At 42.2% G+C, this 24,613-nt stretch overlaps 1 protein-coding gene across 4 annotated transcripts in view; it reads right to left on the bottom strand.

The window, feature by feature from the left end:
- lrp4 (low density lipoprotein receptor-related protein 4) overlaps positions 1-24,613 on the bottom strand; it is a 119,679-nt gene that overhangs the window by 37,685 nt on the left and 57,381 nt on the right. For all 4 annotated transcript variants that reach the window (XM_083916734.1, XM_083916735.1, XM_083916736.1 and 1 more), the window contains exon 3: positions 7,343-7,459. In XM_083916734.1, the coding sequence (XP_083772860.1) occupies positions 7,343-7,459 (117 nt within the window). The remainder of the gene's footprint in view (positions 1-7,342; positions 7,460-24,613) is intronic.

Raw genomic sequence — 24,613 nt, 5'->3', positions numbered from 1 at the left:
GCCTGAAAGACACATTTGATGCCATTCACACTAACAGCTGAGAGGCTGCAGTTAGACAGAGGTCATTCCCTCCAGGGAACTTTCAGCCCTGTGACATTGACAGTGTTTCAGTTTCAAACCCTTTCATTAATCCGAATAACTCTTCCACCTTGCCTGTTTGATCACACCTCCTTTGAAAAAAGACTGAATGAATTTTCAAAACAACGGCGTCTACTGTTTCCACCGCAATCAATGGCAAAACCCAGCCATGCTCACCGGGGGCTGAGTAAACACGTTTGTCAAGGAGAACCAATGATGGATGGCCCCTGGCTGGAGGTAATCTATAATTTATCGGAGCCATGTGTGAGTGTCAGACAGCTGAGACAAACACAGAGAGATAAGGAGAGACAGAAATTGAAGGATACCCACACAATAGACGGGCAGGCGAAGAAGATGAAACTTTTCTATACCTCAGTGAAATTTTTCATCTTTTCTCAGGTGTATTGCATCACAGCATGAGCCCAGGCTGCTGGAGACACACTCCACTTCTGAGACATGACATGACGTGAGGCCCTAGAGCCTTGTGTTTGTGTGCATTTGTGTCTGTATTGTAGACCTCTGTGGATAGTAGATAATTACTTAGCGAGGGAGATGCTTTCAAAATGGATGACTCTGTATAGGCTACATTATAGTTCATATTTCATATATGTATTTAAGGTAACATCCCAAATGTAGCTGTTTCTTCTGGACTACAGACTAGATTTTGAGGGTTTTTTAAGTCAATAAACCTATAATAAGGTAACCTGACTCTCGCCAGATGACTTTTATTCCGCCTTGCTTCTGTCTTGACTCCGCCTAGCTCCACTCAACCATCTGGAATCGCCCCATAGGAAAGTGATTTCAGGGTCCGCAGAAAATGGTAGAGCCAATCAGGACCGGCGGGCGGGGTTTTATAGATGTGAAGTAGAAGAGAAAAGACATTGGCAGCTTGCATCGAGGAAGCAGATGTCAACAACGATGCTGCTATTTCATTCGTGTTGTCCCATCTAGCAAATATTTCTTCTTTAAAAGAACACCAGAGAACGACTCTGAAGGCTTTTGTTGGTGGAAACGACGTCAGCTGTTCTGTTTGGCTCTTCCTCGCTTCACTCTCATCAGTGCCACAGGTTGGTTTCGATGTAAGTGGTTGAAGTAGCATGTCAATAAAAATGTCGGACGAGTGGTTTATCCAATCATATGCAAGGATTTTTGATAAGGCCCAGCCTCCTGAAATCCCTTCCCAGTTGAGCATACCCAGATGGATGAGGGAAGCAAGGTGGAACGAAATTCATCTGGCGAGAGTCAGCTTAATAATAAGGCCCGGTCATACAAAAAAACACCGCCAGGACCTTAAAATATTCTTGGACGTACCACCAAGCCCTAATTTATAGTTCTACTTTTGACAGCTACACCTCAGCTTACCTCACCCACATCAACCTTGCCTTAACCAGAAAAAAAGGAAATGACATGAAAACACAAAAGCCCATCAGCCCATTTAAATGGCAGTTTTTAATTTTGGACGCACTATCGACAAATACACTCATTTAATTATTATTCAACTTGTGAGGCAATAATTGATTTTCTCCCTCTCTCCCATCCCATCAGCGAGGTAAACAGAGGGAGGTTAGAGGTCAACAAGCCCTGAAGACGCTCATCATTCACACAGCAGCCAAACGTCAAAGGGCAAAGGGTGCTGGGAGTCATTACCAGCCTCTCTGTATATGTGTGTGTGAGTGTGTGTGTGTGTGTGTGTGTGTGTGTGTGTTTGTGTGGTGAAATGATGTTGTTTTTTTTCTGTGAAATGTCTTTTAAACTTCAAGAATTCAGAATATCTCATGTTCACACACGCACCTCAGTCTAGATGTTTGTCTGAAAATTCTGACAACTACTTCAGTTCCAGCCGAGCGTGGAGGATTGTCTCCCTGTCTCTAAATAATGAAATAAAACCACTGCATAGCGGGGAGGAACACAATATATTGGGAGGTGAAAGACGGACCAGTGAAAAAAAAATAAAGAGAAAGTAAGAAGCATGAAATAATTAGTAGTTCGGGGAACAGGGGAGGGAGGGAAATTTACTGGGCATGAAGATGAAAAATTCATAGCTGACCCGCAGCAGACAGACCCCCCCAACAGGAGATGATTCAGTGTCTGGCTGCTGATACAGTATGTGGGTCAACAGAGGAACAGGAGAAATCGCTAGATGACGGATGGATAAGAAAAATCATTCAGAAGGGAACCTTTACCTGCTGTACACACAAACTACAGGAGGCACAATACAAGAGTTACTATGGGAAACAATCACAGTTAAGAGCAGGCTGTATTTAACAATAGAGTGTTAAAGTGTTGTTAAAACATGAAGCTATAGTGCGGGGTGGTATTACCATGAATTTAGCACAGTATTTTCTTGATTCTGAAAGTTTCACGGTATGTCATTGTTTTGTTATTATTGCATGGCCGTAACCTGACTCCAGATGGATTTCGTTCCGCCTTGCTTCACTAATACATTTAGGATCGCTCCAGGAGGCTTGCATATGATTGGATAAACCCCTTTTCCGTCTTCTTTATTGACGTGCTACAACCACTCACATCGAAACCAACCCGCGACGCTGATGAGAGCGACGCAGGGAAAAGCCAAACCCGGTCAGGAGAAGGGCAAAAATTGTTTCCACCAACAAAATCCTTCAGAGTCGTTCTCTGGTGTTCTTTTAGAGAAGAAATATTCGTTAGATCGGACAACATCGATGTTGACGCCTGCTTCCGCGATGCGAGCCACCATTGTTGTCTGAATCACAACAGTCGCTTCTCCGCTATGTCACATCTATAAAACCCCCGCCTGGCGGTCCTGGTTGGCTCGACCACCTGAAACCACTTTCCTATGGAGCGATCCCAGATGGTTGCGTGGAGCTAGGCGGAGGCTAGGCGGAGTCAAGGCGTAACGGTATTCCTCTGGCGATAGTCAGGTTAGCATGACCGGGAATTATTAAAGCTTTATATTGCCATTTTCTAGGGAATCAAGGATATGATAGCATCTCTCATAGTTCAGTTGTTTGGATAAACCATGCTTTCATGCTACACTGGTTACAGAAAATAAGCCGAATAATGTTGTTGCTCATCTGGAGATAGCAATGTGCTTTCTACGCTGTAGGCGCTGAATGTGTGGATGAAGCATTAAGTTTTTACATTTTATGACACCTAGCTAGCAATCCACAAATGCCTTATGCTACACTGGTAACCACCACAAAGAGAAAAAACTGTTGTGTTTTATATTTAAAAAAAAACTAGCGGTACTTTTCCTCCCATAGGTCACAGCGCTCTGCAGCTGGACACGAACACTATTAAGAAAACATGCTGTTCTATAATATAATTTTGTAAATGTACAATTATTAATGTTACAAATTGTCGTGTACCATGTCTTTTGTGGGTTTTTAATTGTTGGGTTAAAAGTTATAACTATAAGTATGCAATAGGAGTCTCTTCGCAATACACTCACAGCTTGCGACAAAAAATATCATACATTTGCTGCCTATTGACAAATAACAGCTATTGTTTCAGCCATGCACTGGTATGGCAGTATATGAAAAAATCTTATCAAATGGGAAATTAAATTGAGTATACCAGCCATAATTTTCAGGCATGATGGATGGCAACATCAATCAGTCTATCGGTCCAATATTTTGAACAATATTTAGTGAAATGTCATCTAGTGCTCCCAAACAGGTCAAAATGTCTAGTTGTTAAACACTTAAGTTAATGACTAGGTATCTCACAAATGAATGACCAAATGCGTCTCAGAATGCTAATTGCATTCAGGTTGGCACACTAAGACCAAGCTGCCACACACATGTATGCAGCTCACCACACACACGGTCATTGCTACCCAGATGATAGCTGACATCTGTACCCAGTCTGTACAATCGGTACATCGACTGTTTGGGGCAAATAAACACAGACTGAACAAATGGTACAGCAAATAAGGTGAGGAGAAGATCTGCTTCACTTTCTGTCTGAATACACCTTCAGAATGCAAACAGCCATGGTTTCATGAGTTTTTGACCTATGAGCCCAGGTACTGTAGTCCACCTGGCCTGCAGATCTCAACCTGCTGGTTTAGGACTCTCCTGAGCTAACCAAACACAACACGCTTCCTTCTTGAGCTTAACAGCTTCCTCCACCGTTGTCCTCAGGCAACTTCTTGGGTTTTGTGCTTATGTGTTACGTTTTTGGTATTGTTGACTTGAGATTCATCAAAGCACGGAGCTGTTTTCCGCCAGATGTAACTGTATAGTCATCTGCCATAATACCTTGACTTAATGGAATAAAGGATAGATTTAATTTCCCTAGAAACCTCACAGTGATGTCCATGCTCCAGGAAGTCACCCCTGTTCTATATTAGAGTATGCTAAGCTAAGCTAGACATCCATCTTCTCATGTAAGTCTCAGCAAGGAAGCGAACAAGCACATTTCCCAAATTGTCAAACAAATCCTTTCACCGTCAAGCTTTCATGGTCTGGATAAAGGGCAAACCTTTATGTAACAACACAAAACAAAACAAGCCAGTTTGAATGAAATTTAAAGTGGTGCAATGAGTTAAACAACATGTTGGCGTTTTGTCAACCGCTAAGTTACTGCAATGGGAGGGAAGGGGGGGGGGGGTCTGTATTGATCTTTTGATAGAAATGAGTCACTAAAATGACACTGCCTGACTCTTTCTGCCATGTGTTGTCTCCATCAGGAACACATCATTGCCTGCGACTATTCCTGTCCCTGAGTGTTAAGTGTGATTAAACTGAATCACCAAAATGACGTGGTGTGCAGTGTACATCCACACAGATCAGATGGCACACATGGAGCCTTCTGAGTCATTCTGGTTGAATACAGAGACTAAAAGTGGACGATGTATTCTCAGACTCTGACCACTAACTACTCCACCGAGACTAATGGAACAACACACATTTGCACTTGTACACTTGTGAGGACCCTCTCATTGTCACAATGCATTCCCGAAGCTCACATCCCCTACCTTATTCTAGTCTGAAAGAAATACTCCACCCATTTACCATTGAATTTCTGTTAAGCTGGGGGGACTCAAAGAATAAATAACACATTTGATAAGACATAAGATGCCTACATTCAATACTTCTAATTTTTTGCTACATAGTGGATCCTACTTTTCCTATAATATAACCGCATATTTTCTTTAGACCCTCCCTGCCTAGTATATGCCAATGTTATTCAAACTCATACACTGCAGAAAGTTTTTCACACGTCAACTTTAAATTAAGCCTCTTAGTTGTGATTTCAAGTTGGAGATATTGTACATTTCTGATGGCTACAATCAGAGTGGCAACTATTTGATCTTTGGTTACGACAATTGCTTAATCAATTGACACCCCCAATGTGTCAGAGTGTAATTCACATATGACCGTGCTTTGTACCCAATTGACATGTTTACTTTTTGTCAACTTTGGTGCAATATGGCCAGGTGGTGGTACAATGAACTTTACGTTTTTGCCTGTAACGTTTGTACGTTAGGGTCTCAGAAACAAATTACCTTTTTCCTGGATTTATGTGTCTAGAAGAATCCATATAAGCCACACCCGTTGGCGTCTGGATCGATTTTCCAACCTTTTTTGTAGTTGGAATTTTGACAGGAAATGGAAATGTGAGAGAGAGAGAGAGAGAGAGAGAGAGAGAGAGAGAGAGAGAGAGAGAGAGAGAGAGAGAGAGAGAGAGAGGTTGGAGTCGAACCTGGGCTGCTGGTGTGAGGACTTTTTCTCTCTGTATATCGGGCTCTTGCTTAAACCAGTGAGCCACCAGGCGAGAGAGAGATTATCTATACCAACTTTCTTGATGATTGATTAAAATGTGTAGGAGTGGGGCGCCTGGGGGCTCAATGGTTTAAGCAGGCGCCCCACTCCGACACATTTTAATCAATCATCAAGAAATTTGGTACATATAATCTCTCTATTTTTCAGATTTGTGATGTTCTTTACGGTCTTAGTAAAACTGTCCCTCAAGGTTTGTTCAAATGCAGTAGGCAGAGCTTATATTACGAAAAAACTCATGTTTCCTGGACACTTTGTACCTTTACAACCACATTCGGTAGACATGTGTAGATGTGATGTGTGAGTGGACATGGCAAATCTGATGGCATCTTGCCAATAGGTGGAGCTGTAGCAGTATCATCAAATGATCAAGCAATGAATCTCTGTCTGTGTACAGTATTTTTGACTTCTACGCATATCTCAAGAAACGTTCACTCAATTGAGTGCAGTGCCGAGTGCGACGTGGACCGGATGTGTGGTTCTTGAGAACGCTGCAACCAGGAGCCAAGCAATCAGTTTGGCACTGCTCTAGTTCAAATGAATGACAGTGATGCGTTTTTTCACACAGGCTTCAAGTCGGTCTTAACGTGGCCTAACCATCTTGGAAGTCAGAATAACCATCTCAGTTCTTCTCATTCTCATTACATGATTACAGCATTTAGTCCTTGAACATCAGGAAAAAGTGGCCCTCGAAATGTTAGAAATACAGGAGCACACAAAAACGCATATACACCTACCCACCAGGCAGCATCCATAGATGCATAATACGGCAGCAGAAATAAGACACTATGTACTTCTCATACTGCAGACAACATTCCGGCTGGCAAGCAGCTGAAGGGTATTTTGGGTTACACACACACACACACACACACACACACACACACACACACACACACACACACACACACACACACACACACACACACACACACACACACACACACACACACACACACACACACACACACACACACACACACACACACACACACACACACACACACACACACACACACACACACACACACACACACACACACACACACACACACACACACACACACACACACACACACACACACACACACACACACACACACACACACACACACACACACACACACATCAATAGAAGAACAGGACAAACTGAGGGCAAAGGTCAGAGAGTCTTGTGTGGCAGCCGTGGGAGTGCTGAGCCCTCCCTAATAGTGTTTGTGTGTGTGTGTGTGTGTGTGTGTGTGTGTGTGTGTGTGTGTGTGTGTGTGTGTGTGTGTGTGTGTATAGTTGTGAGTGACAAGCAACTTTTTCACACTCACAACAAACAGCTCACTGCACATGGCTGCCTCAAACATCTGTCCACTTTAATAACTCATCCCCCTGAGCCTGTCGAGCATGTCGAGAGTATGTATGTGTGTGTGTGTGAGAGATGGCACATATCAATGTGACTGCCACTGTTTGTTTGTATGCTCGCGTTGACAAGAGAGAGGAAGTGAACTTACGACAGTCCTGTTCGTCGGAGTCGTCCTCACAGTCGTTGTCTCCGTCACACACCCAGGAGCGACGGATACATTTGCCGTTGTCGCAGTGGAAGTCCAGCGGCGAGCAGGTGGGAAGCACTGCAAACAAACAAGGCCAGACAACAAGTCTTTCAGCAGGAACAAACAAACAAACAAACAAACACTGTGAGGCTGAAAGGAGAGGAGAGTTTGCAGAGGTATACTACAATATGACTTCTTGGTGCTTTGTTTGTCATTATTTCAGTTACTTTAGTCATTTTTCCTTCCTTCTTTTTGAATTGTATTTCCCTGCAGGATTTACATTTGTATTGTGTGACACATGGTTTTGTAATTGTCTATGATAACAGTCCTGAGTGACATTTAATTGCATTTTTAGTGAATGATATGTTAGAGACATTATGTAAGATAACTTTGCTTGATAACAGCTGGATTTGATCAGAGTTTCTGAAGTTTAGTGTCGTGAAGTGAGTTTTCTTTCTAGAAATGAGCCACATAGAAGTAGAAGTTACATACCTCAGTCCTATTGAAAAAGTTTGTTATTGTTATGTTTTATATGATATTATACATATCACACATATTATACATATGGTCACCCAGGCATTTAAAACATTCTTAAATCCGCATGACACCACAGCGTGCTCATCCTGGTATGAAATGGATCGTTTTGTTGTTATTTGACTCATAAAGCAGAAAATGATACCCAAAAAGCCCATTTGCCAAAAATGTGAGTATTTTCCTGTTTTCATTGTTGTCTGTGATCATACGCTGAATAGTTGCATATAAGCTATTTGAGACGCTGAAAAGTTGCGATGGACATTTTTCACTATTTTTTGATATCATATTGACCAAACTTCAAATCGATGAATTTGAAAAGAAAAGACACAGATTCTTCGAAAGTCAAAATAATCGTTTGTTGCAGCCTACAAATAAAGTACATTAAAAATAAGTAAACGCAATGAGATGGGATGTTAGTCCAACACAGTAATGACACTTTTACCAATGTCACAGTCATCACTCCTCTACGGCAGCAGGCTGCACTAAATGCAAGTGACACAGTTTAAACGCAGGAGGGTTTATTCCCCGTCTGGCCTCGGCTCATCCGGAGCCTGAGTCTGATCTGGACCCTCATGCCCTGCTCTCTCTCTCAACCTCCTTACAGAGATCAGCAAAGCTCAGCTCAGCGCATTCCTCTTTAACTTCATATCCGCTCTAAGTGCAGCTACTCGCTATCTAAGCAGAGCCCGAATGACTGGCCCTTTGTCATCCGCAGACAGAGCTAATTTAATTACAGGCTAGAGAGGGATGGAGGGAGGAGGAGAGAAAGGGAGGGGAAGGGAGGAGAGGGAGCAGAGACTACTCACTGTGGACTCTCACCCGCCTGTCAATACCAGATATGAAATATTGACCGAGCAATGCGGACTTTATGAAAAATGTATGACGTCACACGGCGAGGTAACCAGCGAGGCAGACAGGCGGACGAGTCAGGGCTCAGTGAGTGAATTAAGTAAGCGCGCGTGTGAGTGTGCGTGTGTGTGTGTGCGTGCATGCATGCGTGTGTGTTGGGGTGTGGCTCTGGTCTCCAGGGAAGTAAAGCCCCACTGACCCACATACCCCTGCATGGATATTACATTATTCAAAAAGAAACACAGAGAGAAGGAGAGAAGCAAAAAGAACTCTCGTACCTCCTATTCGCTTCACCTACTAACGAACTCTCTTTCTGTCTATGCATTTCTGCATTAACAGTTATCAGACCATCAGTTTCTTTATCCCTTTCCTTAAAGGCAGCTGTTGGTTTCAGTTCAATTCAGTGTGATGGAAAAATCAATTTTTAGAGACATGAAATCTGCTTCAGAAAGGTTATTCTCCATTACAGGTGGAAAGTGACCACCTTTCCATTGTGGGTCTTTTTGTCACATTGTAATAACATTCCTATGTGGTGCATTCAAAGGTGCTCGAAATATCGCAGGCTAGAGAGTCTGCTGCAAAACACTCCAGAAGCCTGATAATGCTAACTGAAACAGCGAATCCTTTGGCTTAGGATTATTCCATAGGCACAGGTTGTCCAACACACATTTTCCTTTAAAGCGCGCACAGAGAGTGTTGTCTTGATGAAATGTATTTTAACAACAACAATATCCGGTCGACTTTCCAGAAAGAAAAAGAAAACAAACCACAAACCAAAATGTTAACGGTGTAATGTTAACAAAAATGACTGAATGATATGAATAATTTGCTAAAATAAATGCAGTAAATGCGGTCAGGAAACCGTTTGCCCCGTGTCCTTCCTTATCCAGGCAAAATGACTACGCCTCCCTTATAAGGGCATTAACCAGGACAGAGCGTGACATGGATTGACACGCCTCTTTCCCAGGCGAAACAAAGGTAAGAAAATCCCTACAAATACACATGAATACATATCTAACGAAAAATGTACATATTTTGTTCATTTTATAATTCATAATTTTCAACCATAACTTAAAACAAAGTTACTTTAAAAGTATTGTAATAAAAAAAACTCTAAATGGCTCCAACACTATGCATAGTCCCCTTTAAAGAAAGTGTCCGTAATGCTTAAAGGAGAAGAAGAAGAAGTAGAAGTAGAAGTAGAAGTAGAAGTAGAAGAAGTAGAAGAAGAAGAAGAAGAAGAAGAATTACTTTATTAATCCCGCAACGGGAAATCCGATTTTGTCACTCTATTATTATTCATGTTAAACACAAAGAGGCCGGAAATACACACACATGCACAAACAGGACCTATATACATGCAATTAATGAAGATGAGAGATGTTAGAGCGAGGGGGCTGCCAGTGGACCGGCGCCCCGAGCAGTTGCCTTGCTCAACAGCACCTCGGCAGTGCCCAGGAGATGGACTGGCACCTCTCCAGCCACCAGTCCATGCTCCATTCATGGTCCACACATGGACTCGAACCGGCGACCCTCCGGTTCCCAGCCGAGTCACCTGTTTCAATACAGGAATTTCCCTTTGCAGCGGCCCGTTGGTGAAACTATCAAAGAGTGTGTCAGCAGAGTCCTGACGCCTGCACACTGTCTACAACCCTCTCTCTGTCAAACTGAAGCGGTTTGATGTATTTTGGATGCATCTGCGACCGGGCGTCAGCAGATTTATGGCCTCAACAAACAACAGGGGGAAAAATGCAGCTTCTCAACATTTCAATAAATAATTCAGCTTATCAGAAGAGGAGAACACATTGTTGACACGCATACACCGACACGTACAAACACACACATGCAGACATAAGCAAACAGTCACTTCAGAGGCTAAATAAACACGCTTGTCTGCGGTGCAGAATTGTTTAGGCACACAAATTTCGGAGAGGAGCAAATTGTATGCAAATAAATACTCTCTCTCACACACACATACAAACACATGGACACATACACACACACACACACACACACACACACACACACACACACAAGGACATGCAGTAAGTGGGGCCTGTATACTGGTATCAGGTGAATCAGCAGGGAGCATGCTGGGAAGGTTGATGAGGCCTCTGGGCGCTTTGATCTCCCTTATCACACAGATTCTGCTCTTCTCAGCGCTGCTTTTCTTGCTACCACTGCACTCCTCTGAGGCCGACACACACACACATGCACGCACGCACGCACGCACGCACGCACACACTAATTACCACCCTCACAAGAGCCTCCTTTACCTTAACTTTGTCCACTTTGTGTTGTTTGTTGCATCCCAGGAATCATTATATGACGTATTCTACTTTTCTGTAGACCTACTTTCCCTCCGCCTGATCATTACTTCATTTCTCAGTTTGTTTTCCACCTCATAGAAAAAGAGGTGTGAGCACATATGCTTAAGTTGACGACAACATTGATGATGTAGATATTTTCCCAGTTAAGAAGAAAGACTGACAGAATTATGCCAGGCATCAAAGATGGTGTTACATTTCACAAGCTACTGACAACAGACGCATTGCATTCTGGTCCATTTCCTGCACCTGTGGTGCTATTATTTTTTTTATATTGTCACATCCTCTTAAGCATATACACATAACAGTAGTAGTTAATACACATACATGTTATTTCCCCAGCCTTTTGGAAATTTGCTTAAACTACTTATATAACAAATTCATTCACAAGCCAGAATGATGCTTCCAGGTGTCACAGACAGACAGACACAAACACACACACACCCTGACTTTCCCCAGTGGGCTTTTCTCATCCGGGCTACAGAAATCCCACTTGCATTCCACAGGTCATTCCCAAACACACACACACACACACAGACACACACACACACACCCACCCACAGTAAAGGCCTGTCTGTACTGACCATAACACTGCTCATTCAGTCTTTAGTGGGCAGTGAGTTCAATTTGTGCGTCCATTCTTAACGAGTTGATTCGCCCCAATTATGAAAAAATGTATATATATATATATATATATATATATATATATATATATATATATATATATATATATATATATATATATATATATATATTACACACACACACACATTCACTGTGTTTCTGTTTGTATGTATCCGCCTCCTGGTGTCAAACACAGAGCCAAAAGAAAGAAAAAAGGACACAGATGTTCAGATCACGGAACAAAAATGTTTCCAGTACAGACGAAGGTAACCTGAAGGTGAACCGACGTGCTTTGGACTGAAAGAGAAAACCTTTATTAAAGCTCGTTGGTTGTAATTTTATAGTTAGACGTACAGACTCCTCTCTCCTGCTGTGAGATTTCTGCCTGGACCCAAATATAATGTTCTGATGAAATATCTTTTGTGCGTGTGAATCATCCAGAGTTACATGGACGCTGTTTCTGGAAAGAGACGTTGCTGAGATAATACAACTTTAGTGCTGTGAGCGCCACAGACTTCAGTCCACGCACCTTCATTGTAACTGTGTGCAAATCTATCTGCATGGCAACTTATCCCTTGAAGTAAGTGGGAAAACTTTTGTAATCTAGGTGGACGAGCCCTTTAAGGATCGTTGTATTTGGTTTTAATCGAAAACACCTGGCTTTTCTTTCTTTTTTTTTGACAGGAACGGGTGGGCTTAAATGGATTTTTAACATTTGTTGTTCCCACATGCTCGAGAGTTAATGTGTTTTCTGTTCTAACCGCGTAGTCCTCAATAAACAAGGTCTTCTTTCATCAAAAACCCGTAAAGAATAAGAAGAGATGAAAAATGAGCTCTCGAAGACCTGCCAGAATCCCTTTTACTAAGTAAGAAATAGCATGTTAAACTAGAGATTTCTTTCCCATTGTGAATGTGTGTGTATGTGTGTGTGTGTGTGTGTGTGTGTGTGTGTGTGTGTGTGTGTGTGTGTGTGTGTGTGTGTGTGTGTGTGTTTAAATGTATATATTGGTATATGTGGATTTTGCTTTTGCTTTTTTAATAACAACTAAAAACAATTATCCTTATTGATTTTGAATGCTTATTTGCTGTCTCTAGAAGTAAGAATGTGCATGTCTGACTTGCTGGTGTGTGCTTGTGTGTGTGTGCGTGTGTGTGTTTCATGTCTTTAGGAAGATGTATGCCTGTGTCTTTAAGTGGCCTTGAGCAGCAGATTTAATGGCTTCCCCTTCGCTGTAGAGCAGCTGAATCAAGTGGCCCTAATGGGACCAATATATCTGCCTAAACACCGCTTATCACTCCGGCCCAACGGATGGGAGGATGGACAGATGAAAAAGAGACAAAGAGGACACTCTGTCTGACGGAAAAACAGATGTGGACTCCAGAGAGCAATAGAGGAGTCTGCAAGTCAAACGACAATATTTCATCCGAGAAGCTTTAATGAAGGTTTTCTCTCTCAGTCCAAAAAAAGGTCGGTTCACCTCCAGATTACTGTCAGTTCCTCAGGAAACATTTATTTACACTGGTGTCCATTTTCATTAGTTGAGGGTGAACTGTAATGCCAAATAAAGAACATGCCTCTCAAATAAACACTAAAACATTTTAATGAAAGGGAAAAGCAGCAAGATAGGTGCAAAAACACTAGAAATATCTTTACTACAAATAGGCATGATGTGTTTGTCTCTGACAGAGACAACATTTTTTATTATTTATTATTTATATATATTATTTACTCCCCTATCCTGGAGCAAGCCCCTTGCTGGTGTGCTGCTGTACCGACAGAATAGTGTTTTTCTCAAATTCAGATGCCATTTTCTCCTTGTTTTTCAGATAAAACTGTAAGGGAGTAGGATGAGGGATACACAGACTATTTATGAGCTACAGACCGAAGGGATTACACTGGTATTTCACAACGGGAAGAATACACATCTCACTCACCGGCTACTTTATTAGGTACAACTGGTGCTTAATAAAGTGTCAGTGTGGTCCTCTGTTTGTTCCTATCTGCTAGAAAGTAGGTGGTGGTGTGTGTTCACAGATGCTCTCCTGCATTCCTCTGTTGGAACCAGTGGATATTTGAGTTACTGTTGCCTTTCTATCAGCTTCAACCAGACGCACTTGCGCCCACAGAACTGCCGCTCACTGGATATTTTCTCTTTTTGGGACCATTCTCTGTAAACCCTAGAGATGGGTGTGCGTGAAAATCCCAGTAGATCAGCAGTTTCTGAAATACTCAGAGCAGCCCGCCTGGCACCAACAACCACGCCACGTTCAATCACCTTTCTTCCCTGTTCTGATGCTCGGTTTGAAATGCAGCAGATCGTCTGGACCATGTCTACGTGCCTAAATGCATGTGGTTGTGAACATCTGATTGACTGATAAGAAATTTGCGTTAAAGAGCAGTTGGACAGGTGTACGCCGCACTGCATTCGGGCAATGTGTTTGTGTAAAAGCCACGAATCAGAAGAGGTCGCTACCTGTGAATGTGATGATGTGAAGAGCTGCAGCAATTTCAAAGAAACTTAAAAAGGTTGTTAAAAGCTGCTCAGCTCTGTACTCAATGCCTTTATAATATTTAAGGTTGAATATGGAGAATGAGCAGAACACCGCCATCTAGTGTTTCAAGATTGAACAACAAAAAAATAACTCCATCAGTCGGGTTGCCATGTTCGTCTCATTTCTTCCCTTATTTTATATCCCCAGTAGCTTACAGGAGACCTGAGTCTGTTTGAACCCATCCCCCCCTGCAAATTGCACCATAAAAACAAGTATTGCAGGGAAGTTGGACTGACAGTTACCGTTAACCGTTACAGCAGAGTAAACATGAAAGTTAGCTTACTGCTCAAGGAGAAACGTAGCCATTTCGGCGTGCATTTTAATGCTATTGAACTCCTTTATCTCAATCCATGGAGTGAATGCTTGGCCTATATTGACTCTCACCCGTGTTTTGCCCGTCTCCGGTTAATCAGCTGATGGGAAAAAATTAACGCCCCCTCCGCTGAGGCTCCGAAGCAGCTTCCTTTCACCCAGTAGCTGCGCAAACAGACAACCCTGGCAATCCACAATGCCGGCTGCCATTGGCTGGTACAATGTAAACAGAATGTGACAGAAAGTCATTGTCAAACCTGTCTGAATTTGTTTTAAATATTAATTTATATTTTTAAGGGAAAAGCAATACATTCATTCTGTACCCCTCAAAACGCACCATGGGTGTATTATTTATTTAAAATATAGATTTTTAATAAATATTCTACATATTCAACCTTTAATAATTTCTATCATTGGTGCTTTATGACTATAATTGACATGCCTACATTTGTGACGTGCCATTATGTTTGGTTTTGCATTGCGTGTTTTGTGTGTTCTGTTTTGTACAACCCGTGTTGTCATTGTTTCTTTGTTTTGACCTTCCAAGGGACCATGGCTGTTAATCAGCTTCAAGCTATAATCTGGTGCAATACATTAAATGTGACATTTATGTTTTAAATCAATAAGTTAAATATATAAATAGGGTCGAAAATTGACGACATGGGCCTCTAACATTTTCTTCTGCAACTGTTGTTGTTGAGTGTTTGGCATGCATGCAAGTATCCGAGACCAAGGGATTTCATCAGCTGATGATGTTTTATCCAGACAGATTTTAGGAGGCTTGCCAACAACCATACTCAAAGCAATCTAGGTGGTTACAATACAGTTTATTACTTTGCCTTAATTAACAAATGTCTCAGTGTTGAAATGCAGAGCTAGCCCAAGCTGAGCAAACAGGCAGAATAATCTGCTAACTGTCTCTTATTTCTTCCCTTATTTTATACCTCTGACAACGCACCCAAATTATTCATGTTCTTGCCTTTGAAGAGATTCTTCTCTGAAGCTCCAAAACATTTGTCCGCCTTCCTTCTTGGGTTCCCACTTTTCTCTATTCGTTTGCCTCGGGTTTCCTCGATTTTTGGTTGTCTCCTTAATTTCTTTCCCTGCTGTTTTTAGGATTTCAAACAGGTGGCAAAAACAACACATCATGGAAGAGCTGGATATAATGGGAAGCATCGAAGTGGACGGCTAACCATTGGAGATTATGAGGTCCAGTTCAGACAATGTGTATCACTGATGCAGTTCCCCATCGTAACATGGTAAAATGAGTCTGTGCAGGATATTCGGAGTTTGTAGGGGCTTATATTGTCTTCAGAATTGAAAAGTATTTTCCTTGTCTTGCAATGACACCATTCTCCAACTCAAACTAATCCCCTCTGTTCCTCTCATCCGGCTCAGTCTCTCCTGCTCTGCTCGCTCTTTATTTGACTCCCATAGTCAGTCCCAACAGAGACGGCTTATCTGATTCCTCGGCAGCTCTGGTCGGTAGCCAGTGCATATTTCTGTCCGTAGAACGGTGTGGCGCTGCCAGCAGAGATTTATTTGGCAACGTGTCCGGCGGTGGCCTGTGTGAAGGGCCTCCTCCTCCCTCCTCCACCTCGACAGTAAACAGACCTCCTACCTCACCGCAGCTGCAGCACCACTCTGCATTCATAAACCCATCACAGGAATCCAGAATTATATTGACTAGCTTTCTGAGTCGGACGTCAATCTTTATCACCTCATTACAAACTGTTTATCATAGCCTGGTGTATAAAACTCAACACCTGTGAACAAAGACAGTCCATATTTAACTGTATTATGGTGTGTTTTGTAGAAATTAAAGTAGTAACTGGTCAAAGTGGATAATGTTCTCGTCTGATATGTAGAGGGACTTATGTACAAATGCATCATATCCGTACTTAAGTACAGTACTTGTACTGAATGAACTGCACTCATCCTCACAAGACATTTTAATGTCCATCAAAGCAGATAAATACAGAAACATTTGCTTGTTGCCATGACAAATCTCTGCTGAGTGCTTGACACCAGTGAGAAAAACACTCGGTGCTGTCATCCATTTAACCAACAGATTTTCTTCTTTAAAGGCTGAATGACGGGAAATACTCTGATGTGGTGTAAAAATGGCATTACGACACTATTATGATTATCTGTTACTGGCTGAATTACACTATAATTTCTCCAATGTTACCTCGCCTGTCCTTTGGACACCCACACAGCAGGTATCTCTTTACATAGATTATACTGGGCCAACTCCACCATTTACTGACCAAGGACAAATGATTGTGTGCATATAAAACAGGATAAGAGGATAATAGACAATGAGAGAGGTTTAAAAACAGATCTTCGATATTCATATGAAATTTTCCAATAAGCTGTCCAACAGTTGTCCAGATATCTCACTCTGGATCAAAGTGACCAGCACTGAGCCACCAGCCAGACAAAAAAAAGACTGTCCGTGCAGCTTTGATTTTAAAAACTACGGCAGTTTGAGAAGAGTTCACGCAGGTTATAAACATGCACTCATGTGCAGACTGGTGCACAAAGCTGAAGTAAAGACGGCTGCGGTTGAGTGTCTGGTTATGTGACCTCATGAATTAATTTATCTACTTCAGACATCAGCAACATCAACAGTTCACCTGGGTTCTCATTTTGAGCGATGTGACTCAATGTGAAGCTGAAAATCCAGGTTAACTACGTTTGAACGCCAAACAAGCAAGTTGACGGGGGAAAAAAATTAACACAAATTACACCTGCGCAACTACTTTGTCACCCTGACGATTTAATCTTTCACCAACAATTTTTCCTGGTGGTAAGCGCCAAATTGTTTTCACCCTTTTAAGAAGGTGCTGTCATGTCTAGCATCGCTACCAATAAAACCATCAATCAATATTTTCAATTAGTCCATTAACTATTTAGCCTAAAACATGGAAAAAAACAAATAACAAAAACAAGACAAGTGCATACCACGGGTTCTCTGAGCCCGAGGTGATGTCTGCAAACTGTTTATTTTGTCTGGCTGTCAAAAAACATAATGAAGTAGTGTAGTTACAACATTATAAATTACAGCGATGAAGACAAGCAAAGTGCTTGGCACACTCACCCCCACAAAAGTTAGTGGGTGATTGATTCTTGCAGGGAAAATATATATTTTTTTAGCTGCCACTTTCTTTGTGTAAATCTCACTTTAATCCACATTTTTTGTCTCTCCGGCCCCAAAAAGCAGCAGAACTGCAGCAGCTGTAGCTTTTTTTTCCCTACCTCTCTGATCCTTGGAGAAGTCACATGATGGAAATGAAAATGATACAGTGGCTAAAATAAAATATTAACATCAAGTCTGTTGAATGTTTAAGATCTTTATTGATCAACAAATAAGTCCATCCTTGATTCTGAGACTTCAAAAGTGATCATCACAACTGAAACCACTGCCTGAAGTTTCCACTGGGTCAGATTAGGAGGTAAGACTGCAGGTTTAGGCGGTGTTCACCATCCAAAACAACATAGAGTTCCCCCGGAAATGCACTAGAGATGAAATGGTATTATTTCATATCCCAATTATAGTGACCACTGCGCACACAGCTAATCAATTCCTTTTATCAATGCCAACACGTACGCTGCTGGAAAACTCGAAACCAGAAGGAGTCATGGTCCAAAGTTTGTAATGTCTGCAAAATGATCATTTCAAGTGAAGGATGGAAACAACAGCAATATGCTTAAACATCTCTCTACACTACAACTACGAGCGCCAGTGCTTCCCAGCCCTGCGAGCGGATTAACACAAATGCCAAAATAAATATTCTCTCTTTTCATCTACACTCAGACTCAGGGATAATAAAACTGTTTCAGACGCTGAAAACCTGTTGGCCAGGCCCGAACAGAAAATTGAACGGGAATCAAGTTTTTCAAACCGCCGCATTCAAATACAGTTTTAATGATAACATTAAAGTTAAAACATTGATTAACTTGAAACTATAATACCAACCATCCAGAGTTCTACCATAGTTCATCGTGAACGCAGTAACCGGTTTCACCCCTAAGATTTAACACATTCCAGGAAGAATACTTTGTTTTGTGAACATAGCATTGAGCAAATTTCCCTTGCAACGGTCAAAACAGAAGCAAATGACTGCTGCTTTAATAACGTCTGCAGAGTTCTGCCGCAAAGAATAAAGCACAGTGCAGCGCCTCCATCACAACAGAGAGGACTGATAATTTTCAACTGTAAATGTCCCATCCTTGCCTGGGTCCAGACCTTTGATCTCCACCAAAGGAGTCAACGACTGTGACGAGTTGGCGGTTGTATCTGATATAAGGCAAGTTCCATCCACATGTTGTCACAAATATCCTATTTTAAGGAAATTAATATTGCTTTAGAAGACAAAGAAAATTAGAAGATAATAGGACAAAGGGCCAAAGCTGTCGGAGTTTCCAGAAAAACAATGAAAATCACTTCCCACATGAAGTTCACCGATGTTCTCTCTCCTTGGTTGTTTTTACAGGAATTTGTTTTCATTATGGATAAAACCATACAATTTCAAAATTATTGATTTTACATCATACATTCATTCATTCATTCATTCATCTTCAACCGCTTGTCCCTGTCGGGGTCACGGGGGGCTGGAGCCCATCCCAGCTGACATCGGGCGTGAGGCGGGGTACACCCTGGAGAGGAGGCCAATCTATTGCAGTCTATTGCAGGGCACATAGATACGAACAGAGACAGACAACCTTTCACACCTACAGGCAATTTTAGAGAACGCTTGCATTTCTTTGGACTGTGGGAGGAAACCGGAGAACCCGGAGAAGCCCATGCAGACACAGGGAGAACATGCAAACACTAAACAGCAGGGTACTAGCCGGGTTTCGAACCAGAAACCCTCTTGTTTTGAGGCAGTGCTGACCACCACACCACCCGCCCTACATCATACATATAAAACATAATAATAATAATGGTCCAAATGGCACTTTTGAACTTAAATCCATCACATTGTTTTGTAAACTTGCACACGAAACACATTTAGGAGCCACTCCACACAGAGATTTACAAAGACGGTAAGACCAGGCCCCAGATCAACAAGATCTTTGTCTCTCTTCTTATTTCTGACTCTTTTTCTGCCCTCAATCGGCCCCTAATTATGTCCTCGTTTCTGTGTGAACAAGTGTGCTCCTCTCATTTACTGAGCAGGGAGTAAATATTTAGGCAGGAGGTGGAGGAGAGGAGAGAGCGAGTGCTGGGAAGAGGGGATGAAGAAAGAGAGGAAGGCTTATGCTAATGTGACGAATACACTACGGTTATATCCTGAGACAGAAAGAAGAAAAAAAAGAAGTAAGAGACAGAAAGACAGATAAACCCAGTGCAGGAACAAACTCAACCGCATAGTGAGAAATAAATGAGAAAGCCTCGGGTAAAAAGAAAAGCGGTTCTGTTTGCAGCTTTCCTGGCGACAGAGGGCAGAGAGAAGAAGGATGCAAAGACAGAGGGAGGTATGGAGGGAGGAAAAGATGAAGGGACGGAGAGAGAAATTGACACATAGAAAAGGAGGGGATGGGGTCCTAATCTTCTCCGCTCCTGCTTTTGGATCAGCAGGGCCCCTGCAGTCACAGCTTCTCTCTGATTGGCTTACACTGCAGAAAGCGGTAGATTAAAGGACGGAGGGGGGATTTCTTATTTTTGGATTTGTGCGTGTGTGTGTGTGTGTGTGTGTGTGTGTGTGTGTGTGTGTGTGTGTGTGTGTGTGTGTGTGTGTGTGTGTGTGTGTGTGTGTGTGTGTGTGTGTGTGTGTGTGTGTGTGTGTGTGTGTGTGTGTGTGTCCTTGTGAGAACCAGTTTGAGTTTAAGATTTTCTTGGAGCAAGGCAGTGCTGTCCTTCCTCACTTGTTTTGTTCAGGGGACTAGTTTCAAGTTTGAGCTAGGTTTAAGGGTCATGATTAGACTTATTTATTTATTCTATTAAGCCAGAAACATACATTTAGCCTGTAAAACGCCCAATTTACTCTTAAAAGACTTTGTAACAGACAACCTCAACTATTTAATTCTTAATTCTGTACACTAGGTACAATGGTTCACTGGAGTTAACACTGTCAAAAAAGGGCCCTGTTTCTGATTGAATTCATGAGCAAGTTATTTTGTTATTGGAATTGGAAGTGCACATAAGAAACAGATTTTAGGCTACAATCAACCCAATTCTGAATTCATCTTGACACACAGACTATCCAATCGTTTTAAAATTGTGAGAAAGGGGCCGCCGGTGGCTGAGTGGTTAGAGCCCCATGAAAAGAGGCTGAAGGTCCTCGAGGCACCGGTCACAGTTTCGACACCGACCTGCGGCCCTATGCTGCATGTCCCTTCCCCCCTCTCACCCCATTTCCTGTCCGTCCTATATGATAAGGGCTTGAAAAATGCCATACAGAAACTTTAAAAAATTTATATATTATGAGAACACTGTTGCTCGGCAACAAAAACAGACTTAGCCTAGTCCCCTTTTCAGAAATATCAGACAGTACTGTCAACTAGTAACACTCTATTTCCATCTTCAGTCTGGCATTGCCTGCACTCTAACTGATTTCTTTGTGTGTGTGTGCGTGTGTGTGTGTGTGGGGGGGGGGGGGCATTCAGTTTCCCCTAACCTATCACAAGACACTTCTGCTCTGAGCTGGATAACTTACAGCTAAGCAGTATGCTAACTTCAATAGAGGTAAAGTAACACAATTGTGTGTCTCTTCTAGACTTTCCAAAATGTAATGGAACCTAATTGATCCGAGGTTGTGACATTTTAAAACATACCGTAAACACCGTTTACAGCTGCAACAGCAGGGACCGTGCACACTATGAAGCACGACGGAGCATATGGCAAAAGCACATTTAACAAACTTGGTTGCGATTGGCTAATGAGTGCTGTCTGTGTAAACACACAGCTTGCCAACAGTGTTGGTCCCGCCTATGGTGCTAATTGTCTCCCTGCAACGCTCGCTGGTCCATATGTGTTTTCATCCAGATAAATCTGTGAACTCTGCGGGGGTGCCCATTCTAAGGCCTGGACCCTGGCAATTTGAATTATGTTAATTGCATTTCAAAATAATGTTATGGAACACCAATAAAATATAGTTTGGTAAAAAGTCACTTCCACAGACGTTGACCTTTTAAAAACATCATCATCGGTGATAACTCATGAGCTCTCAGATCGTTTACAATGACGAAACTGTGAATACCACGTCAGCAGGTCGTTCAAATAGATTCTTCTCAGAAATATGGTAAATACAGTAGAACCATGAGGCCCTGTTATACCTTACAAATATACTGAAATGCATCCAGTCGAGGGTTCCAATAAATGTGTGTGTGTGTGTGTGTGTGTGTGTGAACCTGTTAGTGTGTGTATCAGGCTTTATAGTACACACCCATTTCCCAAACCTCACAGGTTTATGTGAGCCGACAGCAGAGGAAGCCAAACCTCATGCGGCGCTTTCAATCACGCAAAACAGAGATGTTCCTCCTCCATTTCATCCCACATCCACCCTGACGACACACACACACACAGACACACGCACACACACACTCTCTCTGCAGCCCTGTCTCCTCATTCCGGCCCAAAGCATTTATTCTTTCACAACCTCGGCTGCTTTCAACACAGCAGGACATCAACAGTGTGCCCAATGCGTGCGTGTGTGTGTGTGTGTGTGTGTGTGCGTGTGTGTGTGTGCGTGTGTGTTTGTTTCCTGCTTTCTTGAATAGAAGTGAAATACACAGAGAAATAACTTGAAAAATGATCTAAAACAGCAGGGGAGGAGGTGGAGGAGGAGGAGGAGGAGGTGGGAGGAGATACATGGTGAAATAACAGAAGATGTATGAGTCGTCCAAGGTTATCAAGTCTTATCTGCTGTGGTAACTGTTGGTATGAACATAAGTGAGCTGACAAATTTCCTTGCCTTGAACTGGGAGGAGAGAGGCAAACTGAGAAGCAGATAAGAGATATGAGAGAAGGCAAAAACATAAGTCAGACTCACTTAGAGTGCCGACCTTGTCAACTTTCTGGGTGATGTGAAGAGTTCAGAAGGTTCAAGGTTCAAAGGATTATCTGTGTGGATGGATCGATTCCACATACAAAAAAAGGAAAAGCAGCCAAAACTACAAACATACTTAATGTACTACTTAGATCTGAATTAAAGGCAAATATCCAACAACAGCATATCAAGGACAAATGAAACACCAGTTCTAATGCTATAAATCAGTTTGAGAGGACGTCAGAAGGGTTTGGTCATAACAAGATGAATTACTGTACATTTTGGTTTTAAAAACATAGTGGGACCGCAGCAATTTGGTGTTAACAAGTGTGTTGTTTTTACACATTGACCTAAGTTTTACAAAGCCTCATCGCCCACTCCTATTCAGGACATCGAAATAAACCACAAGGCCAACCGTCAGCTGTCAACTAAAGCCAACAATGATCAATAAGTCATCTTGAAAAAAGTAACAAAACGACACGTTTGCGTTTTGCTTTGACGGAACTATCAAACAAATTGAAGCTTTCTTTCCAACACACCAACAGAGGAGCTTCAGCGAGCTAAAGAGTGGATTGTGAAGAGAGCAGTGAGAGGTTTAGCTGAAAGCGCTGACCACAAATTGAAGCGTCTTCCTTTTCATTACTTGTTCTGTCCTTCTCCCTTTTCACTCGCTATCCACTTCAGTTGTCCTCCTCTGACTGCGCAGCCTTCGACACAATGAACACTCATTGCCATTTCCATAGGAACCAGATCCACAAAGGCAGCATGGCAGACAGCATGTAACCTTTTCTCCCCTTATGAAGGTTTATGGATGTGGAGCTGACTGCCAAGACCATAAACATATAATCCCCTAATGAAGCAGTGCTTCGTGCCAGAGTCTCTCACAGCTCATACGTTTGGCCTGCAATCAAACATATAAAGCGTGATGTTCTGTCCATGTGCCACCTGGAGCTGTGCACAACCCCCCGGGCTCAGGCCGCTGGATCGATGAAAAAACACTGTGTTATTAATTTGATGAAACTTCTGAGAGTTTCGCCTTAATTACATTTCATCAGCGCTAATTAGTGTCCTGCCATTGAGATTCGTGACCCTGTAACGTGGTCTTCCTGCTCTTTAACTAGTGGTTTGTACATACCTGTATCATCTTCAGTCAAAGAATTCAAATATGCAAAGCAATCTAAGTTATCTACATCATCTTGTGTCAAGATGCTGTTGCTTCTTTCTTAAAGGGAGGTCTTCGATATTCAGAAAATAACATAATGATCTGTGTGTGTTGTAATTTGAGTTTCTCTGATTATCTTGATAACTGGTCAGGCCGCGTGTCGATATCTGACCCCGAGGGCCATCCCAAAACATTTGACAAGGTTTCTTTAGTATTTAAGAGCTAAGCACAAATGCACTGCAACCCAGAACTTATTTAGACGTTACACGGATGAGCTGTATGTGAGAACGCAAATATCCAAATCATTTGGATCGAACATTAAATTAAGTCTTTGCCCTGCCAGCTCTCTGGTACACAGTCTGTGTAATCTCTGAATGAGCCAATGTGTGAAGAAAGCTGGTCATTGTTTGGAGTGAGTGGGTGTGTTGGTGACGAATCTATCATGCGGCTGGCGCGAAACCAAGAGAATACAAACATCCGAGGGTGAGGAAGAAGGGCCTTTCTAGGGATGGGTGTGAGTAATTGATTCCTTGATTATCCGCCGTTATGAGGGAACTGAATCTTTGATCGTTGAGTTATTTTACAACACCTCATGTCACTACCAAAACCTACAGTATATAAAATGTGTTGTCGGAGACAAACAGGGCCAAATGGGTCTTAACGTGTGTGTGTGTGTGTGTGTGTGTGTGTGTGTGTGTGTGTGTGTGTGTGTGTGTGTGTGTGTGTTTCAGAGCAGATTCTTTTGGGCGACGGTATGTGAAGTGACGGCTTGTCAAAAAATTTGGGAGATGGCTGGTGGACGAAAAATGTAGCTGTTTTTCAGAAGCATATTTTATAACGTGTTCCACACATTCAGTGTGTATTTCAGGGATTC

Source organism: Echiichthys vipera (genome assembly GCF_963691815.1).
Source record: "Echiichthys vipera genome assembly, chromosome: 1".
Taxonomy (NCBI): Eukaryota; Metazoa; Chordata; class Actinopteri; order Perciformes; family Trachinidae; genus Echiichthys; species Echiichthys vipera.
The sequence above is the reverse complement of the archived record's forward strand: the minus strand, read 5'-3'. Positions and strand labels throughout refer to the sequence as shown.